Below are 18,162 nucleotides of genomic sequence, written 5' to 3' on the forward strand. Positions count from 1 at the left end.
CTAGTTCTCTGCTGGTGCCACTCCTCTCCTACTGTACTCTCTGGCCACTGACCCCTCCAGGCCCTCAGCAGCCCCAAAGAGGACTAGCCACACGTCACATAATCAGTATGTAGGTAGGTAGGCAGGCCCATTATTTGCACCTACAACTGCCATAGTTTGGTGACGTTATGTTGTACCGTACCGTTGCAGACTGTAGGACTAATTATACTTTGTAAGTATTGAATTCAAGCCCCTTACCAAACTAAGTGTATGTGTGTGTGTGTATATATATATATATATATATATATATATATATATATATATATATATATATATATGTGTCTTATATATATATATATATATATATATATATATATATATATATATATATATATATATATATATATATATATATATATATATATATATATATATATCAAAATCAGCTACTCAAAACTTAAAGCAACTATCGGCCAATGAAAGTAGCATAATGTTAACACAAAACACAAGCTTAACTGGCAGTAGCACCACAGAGGTGGACCGTGGTTACTCTTCCGTTAAGTAATGTAGACCCTGGTGGTTTCGGGTGGGACACAGCCTGCCCTACTGTTTGACAAGCACAAGACAAGTAGTACTGCCTGAAGCTCAGAGGCGTCTCATTCTGATTATTTCTTGAATGAGCGTTTAGTTGGAGGCCTGGGTCGAATCTATGGACATGATATAAGTTACCTAGTTTGCAGCCTATGCCTATAAAAAATGGCGACCCGTTTGTTTATACATTTGGAAGTCAGTCGTCAAATAGCCCTACAGTCGCTGAGTCGCCAAGACTATCTAATTTGTATGGATTCGTGTGATACTGTAAGGTGACGAGGGACCTACAGCTGCATTACAGTAACATTGGCTATGTCTTGAGGTCTACACTAATTTACATAAAATATCTCTCTTTCTCTGCACCTGGCTTTCAACACGTCAAAATTGCGAGGGGTGTGCGCGCTGAGAAACGATCCAAAGCATCACGTAACATCTTTGATGTGTTCTCTCCTCCAGTCAGTCAGTCACTCGGGGCTGGCTTGCTTCAGCTTCTATTCAAATTTGGGTCAGGGGTGAGGAAGCCCTAACGTCATAAGCTTGCAACATGGCGTCCCGAAGGCTGTGAGATGAGCGAGAGGATGGTACATTGAGAACGCTCCTACCGATGTAATAAGGTAATTTCGACAAATTGTTTTGGTTTCACGTTGTTTCTAAATGCACAGCCGAGCGGGTTCGGCGTGTGTTTTGGTCTGATCGGTTTTCTGCTCTCTGCAAGATCGCCAGGATCTTCGCTGTTCCGATGGTTTTTCCATCGCGTGCCAACAAAAAAGGGGCTCTATTGCTTGCGTTGTGCTGCCTGGTGCTGCTCGCTGGTTCTACCAGCCTTGCCTGGCAAGAACGGCAAATACGCGTTTATCCCCACTGTCTCGTCCGAGGCTCGTGTCCGAAAACAGAGTCGGTACATCAATAGCAAATGTTTAGATGTTTATGTCGACGATGTGCGTTGCGAAGATGCCCAAACATGACGACTATTTATTTACCACCGAATGGTTGGGTGAACCAGGCTGGCAGAGCTAGAGCACATTAACGTTACAACACCAAAGAAAGGACTCAACCTCCCTCCGCCGTCACGAGCACAAGACATATGTTTTCTTCTCGGAGTCCATGATTTAGAACGTTTTTCTTTATTGTAATCAAATGTTACTTGCGATTTATCCCGAATCTATGTTATTGACTGATTGTTACCATATTAATCATAAACGCGGCGACGATTTTTTAAAATCCAGGTAGATACGTTAACACCTAATTTTTAAATGAGACAAATGAGCTGTGTCGATATTACAAACGTTTTTATTCCTCTATCCTCTCTGACAATTATATTGCCCACTTTGTTTTTATACTGACACGTATAGTATAGCTACTGTAGCCTACATTGTTTATGTTTGCAATATAGTCCTTAGGGCAGTGGCACAGTTGCAAATTAACAAGTCTACAAATAGCACGCATATGCCCACAATTAGACACGAGATATATCAGTTTTTAATTGTGTTCTCCAGTAAACATGAATGCTATTGATAAAAGGGATCGCTTTTCTTGCAGTAGGCATTAACGTTACTTCCTCTGTGAGACATCGACCATATTTGCAACGGCTACAGTCGGGTGTAATGTTACATTGTGAATTTGTGAGTGACCCAAAACAGGATCCTTTTGCCTTAGAATACTTGCATAATGCCATACATTATATGACACATAATATGTGCCTATAGCTGGCACTTTAATCAAACGTTCTTTAAACACTTAGATTGCCATTTATCATGTACAGTGGTAGGTCTGTTGACTATATCTTTAGGTTATGCTCAGGTGTGAACTCTACTTGTCTTTGGGCATGGAGATAATAAGTCACAAGAATGTTAGTAATGTGCGTTTCCTTGGTTGGCTGTTGTTTTTCTCCAAGGTTTTTAAGAACCCTAGAAGTTTTCCGTAAAGTTCTATTAAATGCAATCCTTATTTCTCAGTCAGGAGGAAATATTATTCATGGCCCATTATTTAATCATGTAATATGCATTTAGTGAAACGCCATGGCCATTAAGTTTTTCTTTGAGTATATGACTATTCCCCTTTATTAGTATCTATGCCTGCCTGCCACTAATCACGATTACCTATTTATTGGGACTATGTTGGACTATCTTTAAAATGTAGTTGTGGATTCAGTTTGATCGGCCTGAATATGTCATGCTTTGGTTGAGCATTTGGGCACATGTTACTATTATTTTACACTTTCAATATTACATTCGGTGAAGCTTCTAATCTAAAGTTTGAATATGGCCACTAAAAACCTGAATATATCAGTCACAATACTGACTGTTGTGCCAAACAGTCTCCCATATCTTGGACATCTGGATAGTAAGTTTCTCCTTCCTATGAATTAGTATATAATAAAGTAAACTATAGAGGATTCAATAATATAAGCTAGAATGGTGCCGTACAAGAGAGAAGTTATTTTTATTAGATGCTATGTAGCAAACATGTAAACAGAAGTTACAATGCTAGATTACTTCTGACATCTTTACCACAACCACAATGGAAACGAGCCCCTGGGGCTTTTTGTGTTATCCTTTTTGCATAACCTTTGACTGTACTACGTGTACTGTTAATAAGTATGTTATTAAAGTATTCAAAAAGGTCATGATGACATACTAGTATATCAGCAAATTCTCAATATATCATGAGTGTTACACCATCAAACCCACTCATCACAGTGTTGCTCAACTAATTTTCCTGTAGCACATCACCAGATGTGTCTCTCCGAATATGATGGACAAGTTGATTTTGAACCATCATGTGGATAGTTTGAATGATTGCCATTGACTGCCAAGTCAGGCCTCTGAGGCCTGGGGTGTGGAGGGTAATGGTAGGCTGTTTATGTGTATACCTCATGATCCTCATGATCAGCCGGTTAGTCTTGCCCCCCCCACCCTCCTACCCTTTTCTCTCTCTCTCTCACACACACACACACACACACACACACACACACACACACACACACACACACACACACAGGTTGTGTACGTGTATGCCTAGGGTATACATTGTGATCATGGCTTACAGTGGTGTGTGGGGGTAGGGGGCTGCCCATGCAGTAAGAAGGGTACTTAGGCTATATGTTCTGCTGACATGTTGGAGTAGGACTTATGGATTGTGCTGGCCTGTCGTATCCACATTGGTCCGTCTGTTCTCTCCTGTTTGTTCCAGGGCGGGTTGGTTTGTTCAGTGGCTAAAACCACCTCAGGGCAGGTTTGTTGTTGTTCTTTAAGGAGAAGAAACGGTCCTTGGAATGTAGTGCTGATAGCCCGAAGGGTGTGCAGTGTTTAAATGTGGGAGGTGGGGGTGTCGGCGAGTGTGTGGGGACAGCCCAGCCCTGTACTATATGGGATCTTTGCCCAACATGCCCCCTGTCATAGCATTTGACGGCTAATCATATGGGTCAGCAGCATGTATCGTTTGTTTACTTTTTTTCTCTCAAACAAAGTTCATTGACTTAGTTATCATATGGAAGGTGCTCCCTAAACCCTAATCCTACTGTACTACACAGAGCCATAGGCCCTGGCATACTGTACAATGTTGATATCGTCCGAAATCTGAAAAGCCACACCATGCCTGTATGCGGCTGACAATTTTTTGTGATGTGTCCTGCATCATTGGTGGTATTCAGCCAGTGGTGATGTCCATCCACTCGAGCATGTTGAATCGGTAGCGGCTTTCATGTTTGAGGAGAGAGCTCTCTGTTTGGCTGTTCAGCCTGATGGCACTAGAAGAGAAACATAAGTAAGCAGCAAGGCAGCAATCCAGCAACTGATAAAGACAGGTCACAGATGCAGTATTGATGTAAGTGAAATGCCAGTGCCAGTTGCAAGACAATATTCTCAGTTTGTTTTCTGAGCAGATAATGAGATGGTATAAACATGATTCAGGCTCATGTGAAAATGCTGACTTTGTTTGTTTTTGTCTTCAATTGTCCTGATGAAGTCCAACTGTGGTAGAAGCATTGTACCATCATGTAATTTTGTTCTGTTCTTTAAAGTAAACTAAACACTTTTATTATTTTTTAACTATCACTCGGTGTCTAACACAAGGAACAAACTGTATCTACAGTATGCAACTCACTGTTTTGAACTTCAAAACATATTCATTAATTTGTCCTCCCATGATGCTCGATCTTATTTTTAGATTATAACTACTACCACCTCTTGGTTTGAAGAGGTATTTCTCTCTTGCAGGTGCAGAAAATACATACAATCAGCTGTAGTTTATGTGGTGTGTTTGACATGAGTTCAGATGACACAAAGCTTTTGATTGATTTAATAGTTTATTAGACATAAATGTAAAAACAGCAACAGAGTACAGTCAAACACTTATTCCAAAAGGGATAGCACCAATTTCTATTTAGGCCTTATGCAATCAATTCATATACGAGAGATACAAGGCGATTTGATCAGTCGTCGAACAAGAAATGTAGCTGTAAGCGTGTGTGTGTGTGTGTGTGTGTGTTGCGGGGGCTTGGCTTTTCTTCTCTAGCCATACTGCACTGGCACATCTGGGATAGGAAAGGCTCCCTCCTGTGATGAAATGGACAGGACTCTTTTCATTCCACTGCACCCTGGGCAGGACTCTGTTTGTGTTCAACATGGCTGACCTGCCTGATGGAAAATGGGGCTTAATTGGGGATGTCTTATACTCGGGCTATAGCAGGGTTACTGTAAATGCCCCCCCCCCAAGCCATGCAACACCAGGGTCACTGCACTTGTTCAATGGCATTTGTTTCGAATAATTCAGCAGGATTTTCTCTCATTTCTGAGGTCAGCCTTTACCTATGGGCTTTCTGTGTTTTGTTAGATATTGTATTACAGGACTTAACCTATTTCTTGTAGCTTTTGCAATGATATGATGCACAGAATTGGGTGGCTTTTCAGAGTTGTCAGTGATGCTTTAAATCTATAATTATGACTCTTAGATATTTGTGACCGTAGGTCGCAAATATCTATCTCTCTGTATGTCTGTAATCCACGTAACGCAAACCGTTCGCCGCACCGACTTCAAAGTTCGACACACGCGTTTCACACCACAGGGCTTTGTGTCCGTCGGATAGCCGGTTGTCCAGAACCAGCACAAAAGCCTCTGCCCGGGCTCTGGACCTGATCACCCCTATATCTCCGTATATGGAGCTGTTCTGACATCAGAGGGGTGGGGCATGAATCTCCAACTTCCATCGTTACCGACTCTGTGATCTACAGCCGGGCACCGGCCTAGTATAATATAATTCTAAATAAAATATGTTTTTCAGTAAATCTGACTGCTTGTGTTGACTGATAAAAATGTTGTGCAGTAATATAGAAAAGTGTGATGCATTGCAATGCATCGTAGAATCAAATCGTTACCTGGTGAATCGTAATTAAATTGTGAGGGCAGTGCCAATAATGCACACCTCTATAAATGTCACAGTGACAGCACCTTGCATGAATGATCATAGAAAAAAGAAAACGAGCATTGTCATCAGCTGGATGTTATGTAAGGCCTAACAAAAAAATACTTTGGTTTCCGATTGGCTGTCATTTTTGGGCTGAGTAGGTAGGGAATTTATTATATTTTTTCGTGGGAAAGATGGGTAGCAGGGAACTTATTTTATTTTCGTCATGTCGTGTCTCCCTTCTGCGGTCGAAAACTTCCCTTATGCGGACACCGGCACTGTTTCAGCTCCTTAATTATGTCTGCAAATGATTTAATATTCAATCGAATTATTTGTGGCGGTGCTTTGCACGGGCAGACGACAGACACGGTACACAGGTCCATGCTGTGTTGTGCGTCTCCTCGCGATGACGCAATCCAAAACATTTGCGCACGTGATATTTTAGATGAAAGAACTTTATTTTGACTTTGCGCGACCAGGTGGTCTCACCAAAGACCTTTTTGGTCTGACTCGGTCAGATTCTGACTTTTTTTTAATCATCAATACAGGCTGCTTTAATTAACAAAACATATATTTCTGAGTTGCATGGTGACCCATTGGTGTGGTTTGGGCCATTGAATTCCATGCGTTGAATCACTAGGGAGTAGGGATGACACGCGTCAACGTGCAACAGGACATATCACACCACTGGGACAACGCTAAAACCGTCTCAACCCATGCAAGCGTTTGGACCCAAGGAGTTGCATGGTGTGGTTGGGGCTTAAACGCACATTGCAATGATGTAACGCTAACGAAGGCATAACTAAACTATCGAGATTATGGCATTATTATTATAGGCATTATTGTCTAAAAGAAAATGACGGTTAATTTGCACAAAGGTTGATGCAAATGAAGACACACTAAGATTAGACACACCAACAGTCCAACATGCGGAAACAATGGTCGGACTACCGCTCGAACTGGAAAACGGAATTTCAAATTATTTAAAGGGACGTTTTCCTTTAAATGCTCACATTTTCAGTAATGTTTCAGTAATGCTTAGTTGCCGTTAAATGGCAACCACTCAGTCATTTGTAGCAATTGTTTTATAGACCTAGATCTATCTATTCTAGTCTAAGTAACAGTATGTCTAACAGTAAATATAAGGGATGCGCACTAAGTCCGACAACGTCGCTTCCGACATGCATGCATGGCCAGTTAAAACTCACCCGTGGCTCCCGACATGCGTGGCAGGTTAAAACTAACCTGTGGCTTCCTGTGAGGTTAGGGTTTGGTTTTTGGGTAGGGTGTTGGGACTGTCAGACTGTTGGTACATAGGACCAAACACATGCACCCAGTATCACACAGTTAAATCCTACAGTTTTACACTCGAGGTTAAATTAATACCAATATTTTCCTTTATTTAAAAAGGTGAAAATTCAAATGCATACATGTATACTCTTCTCTTTATTTAGGTGTGTATTACACAGGTGCAGAGGATCCTATTGAATGTGTAGGCTAAAGGTGCTGCTATTCTGTTTCATGTCAATGCTGTATTGTAGGCCACCCTTTCACTGCAGGGGAAACTGAAACTCAGGATAATTGCAACACCCCTGATTACAACAGGGTTCAGCCTTGCCCATGCAGCAGCAGCCCGTTGGCCATGTTGAAATGGCTGTGAGCTGGTTGCTAGGTGTTTGCATTTCAAACTGGCTTTGTACCATCCCCCCAGACCCTCCCCCACTCCCTTTGCCCACCAGCAGATACGGAAGGGGGGGGAGTGGGTGAGTGGGAGTCTGTCTATGCAGCAGAACCTTTAGTTGTGTGTGTGTGTGTGTGTGTGTGTGTGTGTGTGTGTGTGTGTGTGTGTGTGTGTGTGTGTGTGTGCTCCAAACAGGCCTTACCTCACACCTAGAGGGGGCATCACAGTATATTGTTCCAAATGTTACAATAAATGAGGTTTTAAATGTGTTGAAAGATTCAGGTTGATTCGTTGGCCGTCAGCATTAGTCCATAGGGTGCGTGTTCTTTACTAGTTGTTGCACCACTGGACTTTGCCTCACCTCTGCCCTCACTCTCCTTTTTTCTCCCCTCTATTCTAGAGACTAGTCCAGATTTCTCCACTTTGGCAGTCCCCTTCTGCACGGACACCGACTCAGAAAGACCAGATAGATTTATTACCCTGTTGTTTGACCCCTTATACTTCAGTGGAGAAGGTTTTAAAAGAGAGGAAGCGGCAAATGAAGACAAACCAGATCACCCAGCTTACCACTCTGTAACCAGTTTTCTTCTTTATTTGGAGGAGATTCACTGCTGGGGGGAAACTTCATGCTAATCTTCCCATGTTTCGTATTCTGTCACACATTGACATAATGGTCTTATTTATCCTTATTCAATAGGCATGTCTATATGGTCTGTGTACATTTAATATACAGTGCCACCTCAACGACAGACAGTTAAAGCCTGTCTGCTTCTATGAGTCAGAGAGGTACCTCACACAAGTTAGGTGCTTGACATGGTCATGTCTTGAGTGTAAGCAGTAAGGGCACTGTGTTTTTAAAATGAGGTTGCCTTACCCCCACCGTCCCATGTATCATTAAGCCAGGGTCAGTTTTTGAAAAGGTTAAGATTGCGGGCAGGGTAAGCTGATCCGGTGCCTATGCTTAAGGGCAACATCTACCCCTGGTCCCCAGTCCAGTCCCAGGGTTGGCCATGGTTGGTATGTGGTGCCATATTTGGTCTCAGAATGTGTCATTTCACGGGTGGTGTCAATAATTCATTATGGCCCTCTTGAGCAGCCATCTTGCCATCTCTGAGCCCTTCCTGCCAGCTCACACCACTTCTCTCAAGGGACTGAGTGTAGTGATCCAGCAGCTTGGAGATATTGCACTCTTAACATGACTCGTATCTGGACTGGAAGTTGTACCCTCTCAGTCTCTGCAGTCCTGGGAGATGTGCTTTCTGTTGTTGTGCTTCTTGCTGTATTAATGGATACCCATTCCTCATTACAGCAACTGAATCTGTCCCCTAACATGAGTCTGTCTGTGATACTTTCCCACTGGAGAGGTTGCATAATCACTTTTAACGTGGGCCTCTGATATTGAAAATGTCCGGTCCGCAAGTGTAAGTTGCAGTGCGACCTAATAGGTGGTCGCGCACCTGATCTGCCCCCTGTGGCATTAAGTCTGTGTTCTCCTGGGCAGTACCAGTAGTATACGGGGATCTGGCACTACACGTGTCCCACCGGCCACCGTTGCTGCATATAGATCAGGCATAATCCATTAGCAGCTCCCTGGAATCCAGCCGGCACAGCACAACACAGGAGGGGCCTGGGAGAAAGGGTAGCTGTATGTGTGGGGGGGATTTTTTTCCCCCTGATCTGGATTCGTCTGAGCCCTGCCCCCTTTTACGTAGGTTTGCTGGAAAAGCCTCTAGTCTTGAATCCCCATACTGTGTGTGTGTGTGTGTGTGTGTGTGTGTGTCCTGGTTGGCATCATGGTGTGTGTGTGTGTGTGTGTGTGTGTGTGTCCTGGTTGGCATCATGGTCGAGGCCCTTCCATTCGAACTGCCTACAAGGTTGGAAGTGCATCCTGCCACTGATGCAGGTTATGTGTTTATAAACTGGCTTCATTACACCTTATTTATACTTGGTTGTGCACTGAAAATAGTCGATCTGCAAGCTCAAAAGGTGTCGCACCATGGCACGTTGTAAGCTTGTAGACCTATTTTTGGTGTGCAACATGGCTCGCCACAAGGTATAAATCTGGCGTTAGGATTCACGTTGGCCAGAGGTGTGCTGGGGGTGATCAGCTCCTTGGGGTTGGGTTTGTGTGCCCTTCATGAGGTTGGTGAGGATGAAAGAATGGAGTGAGAGAGAAAAGAAAGGAGAAACAGGAGAACGAGAGGGGGAAGGGAAGACCATGGGTAGAAGTGTCAACGCAGAGGAGGCAAGCCCAGGCCTGGGCCAGAGCGTAATGATCACTCCAGCTGATTGTATCAGCCAGCCCTGCTATTTGAGCGCAACACAGTATGTCTGGATTGCTACATCAGCCAGCCAACCAGTTTTAGTTCAGTATTCCCCATTTTGTCTTGTATCTTTTTTTGCCGGGTCTTTCAGGAAGCAGCTTTTACAGTCCCCCACCCCCTCTTGTATTATGCTTTTAAATGGCAACTTGACGCAATATCATTATATTATCAATATTTATCTTATTGTTAATGATAAATGCAGTTTTGCTTAAGAATTCCATAACCTTCATGTTGGCGTTGTCGAATATCAAGAATCAATCAAATTGATAATTATTTGTTTTAATCCATTTTTGGCCGGAACCCCTTTTGGTGTTTTAACTTTTAAGAATGAAGTTATACTTTAGCTATTAAAAAATAGCAGAACTACAAGCTCATAGCGCGGCACCGAGTGCTGTGCTACGAGTTTGTAGGTCTGCTATTTTTGAAAAATCATGAAAACGTAGCGCACATCTTTGAATATATATTATTTCAGAGCCAAAGTTTTTAATTCAAATCTTTGCTTCTGGGGGGGTCCCTGGGACAAGATATTTTCAGATGGGGGTCGGCGGCCAATTACATAATCTTGGGGGTCCTTGACATGAAAATCCTTGAGAACGACTGACATAGAAACATAGGGTTTTTCAGAAAACTGTCATGACATTTGTAGAATCTTTCCCAGGTCAAAATGGGTTAAATGGGAGAAGTTGACAGACTGGATTTACTATGTTATATTGTAAAGCAGACTGATAAAATGTAAAGAAAAAATAGTGATGAAGTTTTCAATGACATAAATGCAATTGTACATTTGTATGTATATTCTATTATACATTTCCCATATAGCCAGTGTAGGCTGCTTTAGAGCCTGTGGTTTTAAGCTTTGGCTCTGTATATCACAAGTCAAAACATTTTCAGTCATTTGACAAGCCCCTATCCCAGATAGTGGTTTTGGATAAACAAAGTTCTGCTGCATTTGTTTGCATTCAAGGGTTTTGCTCTTGACACTTTTGACTAAAGTTTGGAACCACTCTGGTCTTCCCTACTGTGCATTGCATGAGATAAATAAAGTAAATCTCTAGGTTGGCATGGGGTAGAAGTGGTACATTTTCACATGTATTTATGGCTTGAGTAAAGCGTCTCTGCGTTACAGCATAATCTCTTGTAATGCGGTATACCAGACTGTGATCAGTGGCATTAAGGCTGTATGAACATTTTGCCAGCATGTTGAAGGCTAAAGAGAGCATGCAGAACAGGGGTCAGGGATAGACCTTCATGCTTCAGTCAAAACACTTGGCTATTGCTAACATTTAATTTGTCTGACTGTAACTCAGATTATAATGGAAGGTATGCATAGTGTCCCTCTATTAACTACAACTACTTATATAATATAATACAATTGAATGGGTACTTAATATGTAGGTTAGTAAAACACGGCATGATTGAGATTCATCGGCCCCAGTTCTGTACGAGGGCCTCTTCCGAGGATCGGGTGGTGCTGTAGCTGTCTTTTCAGCCACACCCTCCTGACCCCCCCCTCCCTCTGCCCCAGCTCTGTGTAGTTTTACCTGCTCAGGTGTCACCTAATCCCTCCCCCCCGGCCCTGCAGTGCCACCGACCCCCACCCCCAGACAATAGGCACGGGCTGACATTACCATGACCTAATGGAGAGTAGCATGAGCCCAGCCCTCCAAAGAGGGCACCCCACCGAAACTGGAGTTGCGCTCTGGAGATACGGACAAGAAGCTGAGAGCAGGTAGCTTAGAAAAGTAACCATTTTACCCTTTCTTCCTACCCACCCATTTTGGCTTTTGTGCCAGAACAGTGGCACGGTGTATGGTTCAGAACCTGATACATGCAGTGTGGCAATTTGTTTGAAAAAGGACGCTGAGAGGGAGGGAAGGGCCACTGTTTCCCAGCCACAGTGGTTATGTGGCATGCTGCGCTGGCTGTTTAGTGTTTACTGTTTACTAATTTCCCCATGAGGTTTAAGAGCTTAGATGTATGTGCTCTCACTAAGGTTTGAAACACATCTTGGGAGATGTTGAAATGATCCGTCAGACACGTGCTAACCGATTCTTGCTTAAGGCTGTGGTGAATCCAAGACTCTTCTAGATTGGGAGCATTCTCTTGAGACTTGGAATCATTAGGTTTTTTTAATCTTCCCTTTCCCCATTTGTGTTGTCATCTTTCCTGTTAAAAAAAGTGCTATTTATATGATCAATAACATATCACTAGCAAAACCTGTAAACATGTACATTTCTGGTAACGTTAACCATATCCTCTTTTTCTTTCTACTTTTTGCTTTCAGCTTCAGGTGGTGCTCGTGTAGGAAGAGAGAGAGAGAGAGAGAAGGAAGGTGGAAATGGAACTGCCAAATCATGCCAAACAACTGCTGCTGCAACTCAACCAGCAGAGAGCCAAGGGCTTCCTGTGTGATGTCATCATCGTGGTGGAGAACGCGCTCTTCCGTGCCCACAAGAACATCCTGGCGGCCAGCAGCATATATTTCAAATCCCTGGTCCTCCACGACAACCTCATCAACCTGGACACGGAGATGGTCAACCCCTCTGTGTTCAGGCAGGTCCTGGACTTCATCTACACTGGGAAGCTCATGTCTTCGTCGGAGCAGAGCAACGAGCAGAACTTCAGTGCCCTCTTAACCGCAGCCAGCTACCTCCAGCTCCATGACCTCGCCGCCCTGTGCAGAAAGAAGCTCAAGCGCAGTGGCGGGAAGCCCCTGCCAGGAAAACCCTCCACCCCGGGTCCCCTCAGCCGTTTACGCCTCAACAACCAGCGCCTTTCCTCCTCCACCCCTGCTGGGCCTAATAACCACTACACCCCAACCCCTTCAGATGCCGACCAGCCACAGCCAGACGAAGGCCTTCGGGACAAGCTCTCGGACGACGAGATGTTCGTCGGCAGCTCCGGGAAGAACGGCAATGGCGGCAACGGCAGCAGCAACGGCAACCTCAGCAGTGGCGGTAGCGCCGGGGAGCCAGACCTTGGACTGGACCTGTCCAAGAAGAGCCCTCCTTCTGCAGGTATGGCCACTGACGCACTCAGCCCGCACAGCAACTCCCAAGAGTCTCCTCAATCTGCCTCAGTATCCACAACCAACAGTGCCTCACTGGACGACTCCTCCACCACCCTGCCAGGTCTGGACCATAGTGGTCCGGAGCCCACAGAGCTCACCCCCACCTCGAAGGCGGCAGAGGAAGCCCAGAACCAGTCCGACGGTCCACCGCCCAGCAAGCGAACTCGTCAGGTCTCCCGCAAGAAGGAGTGGCCTAAGAGAGATGCCTCTGGGCTTAAGTCTGAGGAGCAGGAGCGGCCCCTGGTTAACGGGGTCATTGTGGGGCCCAAAGAAGGCCGCTCCTCCAGCAGTGGGGCTGGAGGCAGCGGCTTTGCCTCCGATCAGTCCTTCCAGTGTAAAGAAGAGGAGGAGGGGGGTGAGAATGGCCAGGACCACAGCGATGAAAGTGGTCAAAGTGACGGAGAAAGCGGAGGAGGAAAGGGAGGTGCCGGAGGAGCGCACAGTGCCCACTATGTGTACCGCCAGGAAGGCTTTGAGCCGGCGTTTGGGGACAACCTCTATGTCTGTATCCCGTGCGGGAAGGGCTTCCCCAGCTCCGAGCAGCTTAATGCCCATGTGGAGGCGCACACAGAGGATGAGCTGTACATCAAAGAAGAGAGCGGGACCTATGTGAAGGAGGAGGAAGATGAGGAGGCCGAGGACCTCTCGGCACCCGTAGGACCGGCCAGCTTCAGCGGCTCTGAGCCACGGCCTTTCAAGTGCACCGTCTGCAGCAAGAGCTACAAAGACCCCGCAACTCTGAGGCAACACGAGAAGAGCCACTGGCTGACCAGGCCCTTCCCCTGCAACATCTGTGGCAAGATGTTCACCCAGAGGGGCACCATGACGCGCCACATGCGCAGCCACCTGGGCCTCAAGCCGTTCGCGTGTGAGGAGTGCGGCATGCGCTTCACGCGCCAGTACCGCCTGACGGAGCACATGCGTGTCCACTCGGGCGAAAAGCCGTACGAATGCCAGCTATGCGGGGGGAAGTTCACCCAACAGCGCAACCTTATCAGCCACCTGAGAATGCACACCTCGCCCACTTAAAAGAAGAAAAACATCGCATCAAGCCAAAGAACTCTGGGAAAGGAAAAGAAAAAAGAAAAAAATAATCTTGCTCTATTTTATTCTTTTTTTTCCCATTTCGCAAGCAAAGAAATGCACACACACATTTACACGTTTCTACATATTGATTCCAGTCTAGTCCCCCCCCACCCCTCCATCCCCCACCACAGCCAAGTATATGATGTAGCTGTTGGCCAGTGGAACGGGGGTCTGAATGATGGTGGGATCGCATCAGCCCCCCTTTATATCAGACCACACCTCAGATGACGACTTCTCACCTCTCAGGAGATCTGGAGGGTCGACATACTCCTCTGTCTGTAAAGTGGCCAAGCCATGCTGGAGTGGCATGGCACTGTGTTGTACAAGTTTTGGAAAATGTGAATGTGGGCGACCACCTTACCCCTCCACACACACACCTCATACACACCTTCAACAGACTCCCTCCTTTACCCTGTGGGAGTTTGGAATCCTTTGTTGTTGTCGTCGTCCCCCCCACCACCCCCGACTTCAGAATATTCCCGGTAAACATCACATTGACCAAAAAACCCATGCAAACACCACAGGCAATAATTCAGAAGCAAAGATTATATTTTACCCAGACAGCTTTATTCTTGGTCGTGCTGGCGATGGGGTTATGTGTGAAAGAGGCGAGGGGTTTTACTGGGGTTGGGGACCATCTCCTTGCTTTAACTGAAGTCCTGAAAGGGGGTGTGTTCCAGGTAGGCTGACTCATTGGATCAGATTTTTGTTCTTACCACAGACAGTCAATCCTCTTTCCAGCTGTTTGCCAGGGGTATATAGAGAGAGGATGCTATTTCTTTCGATTTTTTTTTTTGCCTGCTAGAACTCCTGAGAGTGAAACGCAGGAGCGAAAGACGAACCCCTTGAGGTACTTGTTTTACTTACATGAACTAAAACTAAAGTAATGTTTCAGTGAATGTTCAAACTGGAAGGTCTTGGGGATAATTTCTTCATGTGGGGGGGGGGGGGGGGGGGGGATTGTAGGGGTGGGTTTGGGGTTAGTTTACTGGGGAGGGAGAAGGTGTTGTAGACTGAACATTTATGTTCAGTGGGTACGCTTTTTTTTCTTTCCCTTTTTTTTTTTTTTTGTCTGTATAGCTTTCCTCCCCTCAGAAAAAAAGTCTATTTGTATAGGCTTGTGACCTCGCTACCTCTGATTACTCTTACAAACTCTATGTTGATTAGTTGAAAGTTCCTATGTAATTAATTGTATAAAGTGTGTAGATTACGGTTCCTTTTCACCTGATGCTTTAACCTGCCCATCTCTCAACACAGGTTTTTAATGCTTATGGATTTTACACGTTAACATTGCTTTTAGCCGTTTGTTTTTAACTTGTCATAAATATAGCTTTTTCTGGGTGCTCTGCTCAACGTGCCCCCACTTCACAATGTACTGTCACTTCCTGTCTGGAGCCAATAGTGGTTAGTTAGTTTAGATGCACAGTGTTCCAAAGATCTTATGAATGTTGAGGAGGACAGAGCTGACTAACAAACATTGCTAGACAAGTTCATAACCAAAGTTATAAAAAAAATGTACTTAAGATATATAGCATACTAAATTATTTCACTTTTGATTTATCTTTTTACTGTATAAAAAAAACAAATTATGATTATATTCTAAGTCCCAGACAAAGAAATCCACTCTTATGATGGAATCTTGACCAATGACTCTGAGGCTGAGGAGAGAGTTTCTTGTGCGGTTTGCAAGGAAAGCTTGTGCTGATTGGTGGGCTGGTATTAATGTAAAACTTTACAACCTAAAGAAACTGTAAAGTGTAAAACACGTTTCCTGGACATGTTTTTCTCTTTTTGTTTGTATCCAGAGTCCTTATCACTTTATATTCCCTGATTTTTTAAAAACAGGACTTGATGACATTGTATGTGTTCTGTTCAGACCAAAAAAAAAAGAAAAGATAGGAATTATAATCACAATTTTAATGTGAAGTTCAAGTTAGCTTGTTAAGGCTTTTTTTTTTTTGCCAGACTTGTGAAAACTTGTAACAAGAAGGGAGAGAAATGCACTGGACAGTTGGAACATCCCATCCACTTCGTGCAGCATCCATTTGTACTGATTGTATTCCCTCAAACCCCAGAATGGATCTATCATGTTAAAGAATCACCTCTTTAGCTTTAATTAACTGTAAGCGACTTTGTCCCCTCTATGGTCACTCGGTCCCTCAGACTCCCTCTGAAAACTGTCCAGTGTATTTAGACTCCTAACAGTTACACTGTGGAGCATGAACCTTCAGTACAGGTTTTTGTTATAGGCATTCCTCAGTTTTAACCTTTTTCCCCCTTGTTTTTTCCATTTCTATTCCTCTTTTGTCCTCATGTTATGGTCTGTGAAATGTTTGTTATCATGGGGATGCAGCTACAGTCAAACAAGCATCACTACCGTTTAAGGTACCTGCGTCTTGGACTCCCAGAGTTGTTACAATGTTATGTTGGTGTCTTGCTGTAAAAGCAGTTACTGCTTAGTGATTGCATGATAAATTTATGGATTTCTCACACTCCCCCCGCCCCCACCTACAGATATGCTATCTAGCGCCTGTTTCCTTTATTTTGCTTGTGATCTCTTGTAGCTTGAGAGGGAGTCCACAATGCATTGCCTTCAAACGTTATTGTACTTGTCAGCACTTACTGCAGTACAGCATAAAGTCTGTCATGCAAACGGTGTTTTTGTACAAGATCTCTAGCCATCTCTGCAAAAAGAAAAATGTTGCAGCTGCAGTCGAACGTTTACTCGTTTGACGAAAGAAGAAAACTACGAACTCCAAACTGTGACCATACTATTACTACTACTACTACTACTACTACTCAGATACTTCAGGGATTGTTCTGCAACTATGAATGTAGGACTCTCAGCTACATTTGTAAGACATAGTATTGTATCGATTTCTCTGTATTTTAATCATGGGAAAAGCAAAACACTAGTTTCATATTTAAGACAAAAAGGGGGGTACTTTTTCAACTAACACAAAGAGCCTTGACAAAGGCCTGGCAGCTCAAAACAAGTCTACATTTTAGTTAGTAACACACTATGCCTCATTTATACCTGGTTGTGCACCGTTTTGCACACCGAATAGCAGAGCAACAAGCTCACAACATGTCAGTTACATTGTGAGCTTGTAAATGTGCTATTTTTGTGAGTAACACTGATACACAACTATAAATCAGGCTATATGTTCAGAAATAGTTGCAAAGTTGTACAAAGAACTAAGATAAAAAAAAAGCTCATACCCAAATCCACAAACTATTTTTTAAACCAAAGCACATTTGAATGATTATGGAACCATGTGTGGCTCTAAAAAGATACATATTTATCTCATTGTTTACATAAACTTTTACAGTTTTACAGACCTCAGTCGAGGCTCGGCCAGTCATAGAGGTGGTTTTGTGTGTAATGTAAAAAGAAAAAGATGATGCTTTAACACAGGTTGCTGCCAAAACAAAAGCATAGCTTCAAACATGCGGTGTGAACTGCTGCATATTCTATTAGATAGAGGGGGTTGATGTGCAGTTTCAGGGCGTCCCCCTCTTTGCCAGCTGGCTTTGGGTTGACCCTGCACACCCCGTCCCCCCTGCCCTCTGGCCTGTCTTCAGATGGGACAGCAACGGTGGGGGGTGGGCAATGTGTCCTTGACATATTAATCAAAAGGCATTGTTAGCCAGTGTCCTTGGCTCTATGTTGTGTCTCCATGTTTACCCAAATGCACTTGAGGACTATCTCTGCTGCGTGGGTTTCTTAATGTGGGTGTCGGGTGGGTGATGCTTGAAGGGTTTGGGGTCTTATTCTAGTCATCTTTCATGGTACCTCGCTGATGCTGGGCAGCGGAGCTGTCAAACCTTTCTGGAGGATCGTAGCTTTGATTTTGTTATTTGCATGTAAACTTGTTCTTTTTTTTTTCTGGTAAAAGTCTTAACTGTGAATGTTCATGTCATTTTGTTTCTGCTTTTTATCATGATTTGAGTCTATGGATTTTTTTTGCTGACTGTGTTCTGTGTGTAAAAGCAGCACAAACCTCTGCCTGGCCGGGCCTCATGC

The 18,162-nt window shown here is 44.1% G+C and overlaps 1 protein-coding gene across 1 annotated transcript; it reads left to right on the forward strand.

Annotated features, from left to right (window-relative positions):
- Nucleotides 1–1,107: 1,107 nt before the first annotated feature.
- On the forward strand, nucleotides 1,108–15,029 carry LOC308316669 (hypermethylated in cancer 2 protein-like). The gene is made up of 2 exons (XM_080765372.1): nucleotides 1,108–1,184; nucleotides 12,264–15,029. Exon 2 carries the CDS (start codon nucleotides 12,318–12,320, stop codon nucleotides 14,076–14,078), a length of 1,761 nt encoding a protein of 586 aa, XP_080621498.1. The 5' UTR covers nucleotides 1,108–1,184; nucleotides 12,264–12,317; the 3' UTR covers nucleotides 14,079–15,029.
- The last annotated feature ends 3,133 nt before the right edge of the window (nucleotides 15,030–18,162 follow it).

Source organism: Protomyctophum bolini (assembly GCF_963924005.1).
Source record: "Protomyctophum bolini genome assembly, chromosome: 6".
NCBI lineage: Eukaryota > Metazoa > Chordata > Actinopteri > Myctophiformes > Myctophidae > Protomyctophum > Protomyctophum bolini.

Coding starts and splice junctions, on each gene's coding strand:
- LOC308316669 (XM_080765372.1), top strand. CDS start 12,318: ATGGAACTGCCAAATCATGCCAAACAACTGCTGCTGCAACTCAACCAG.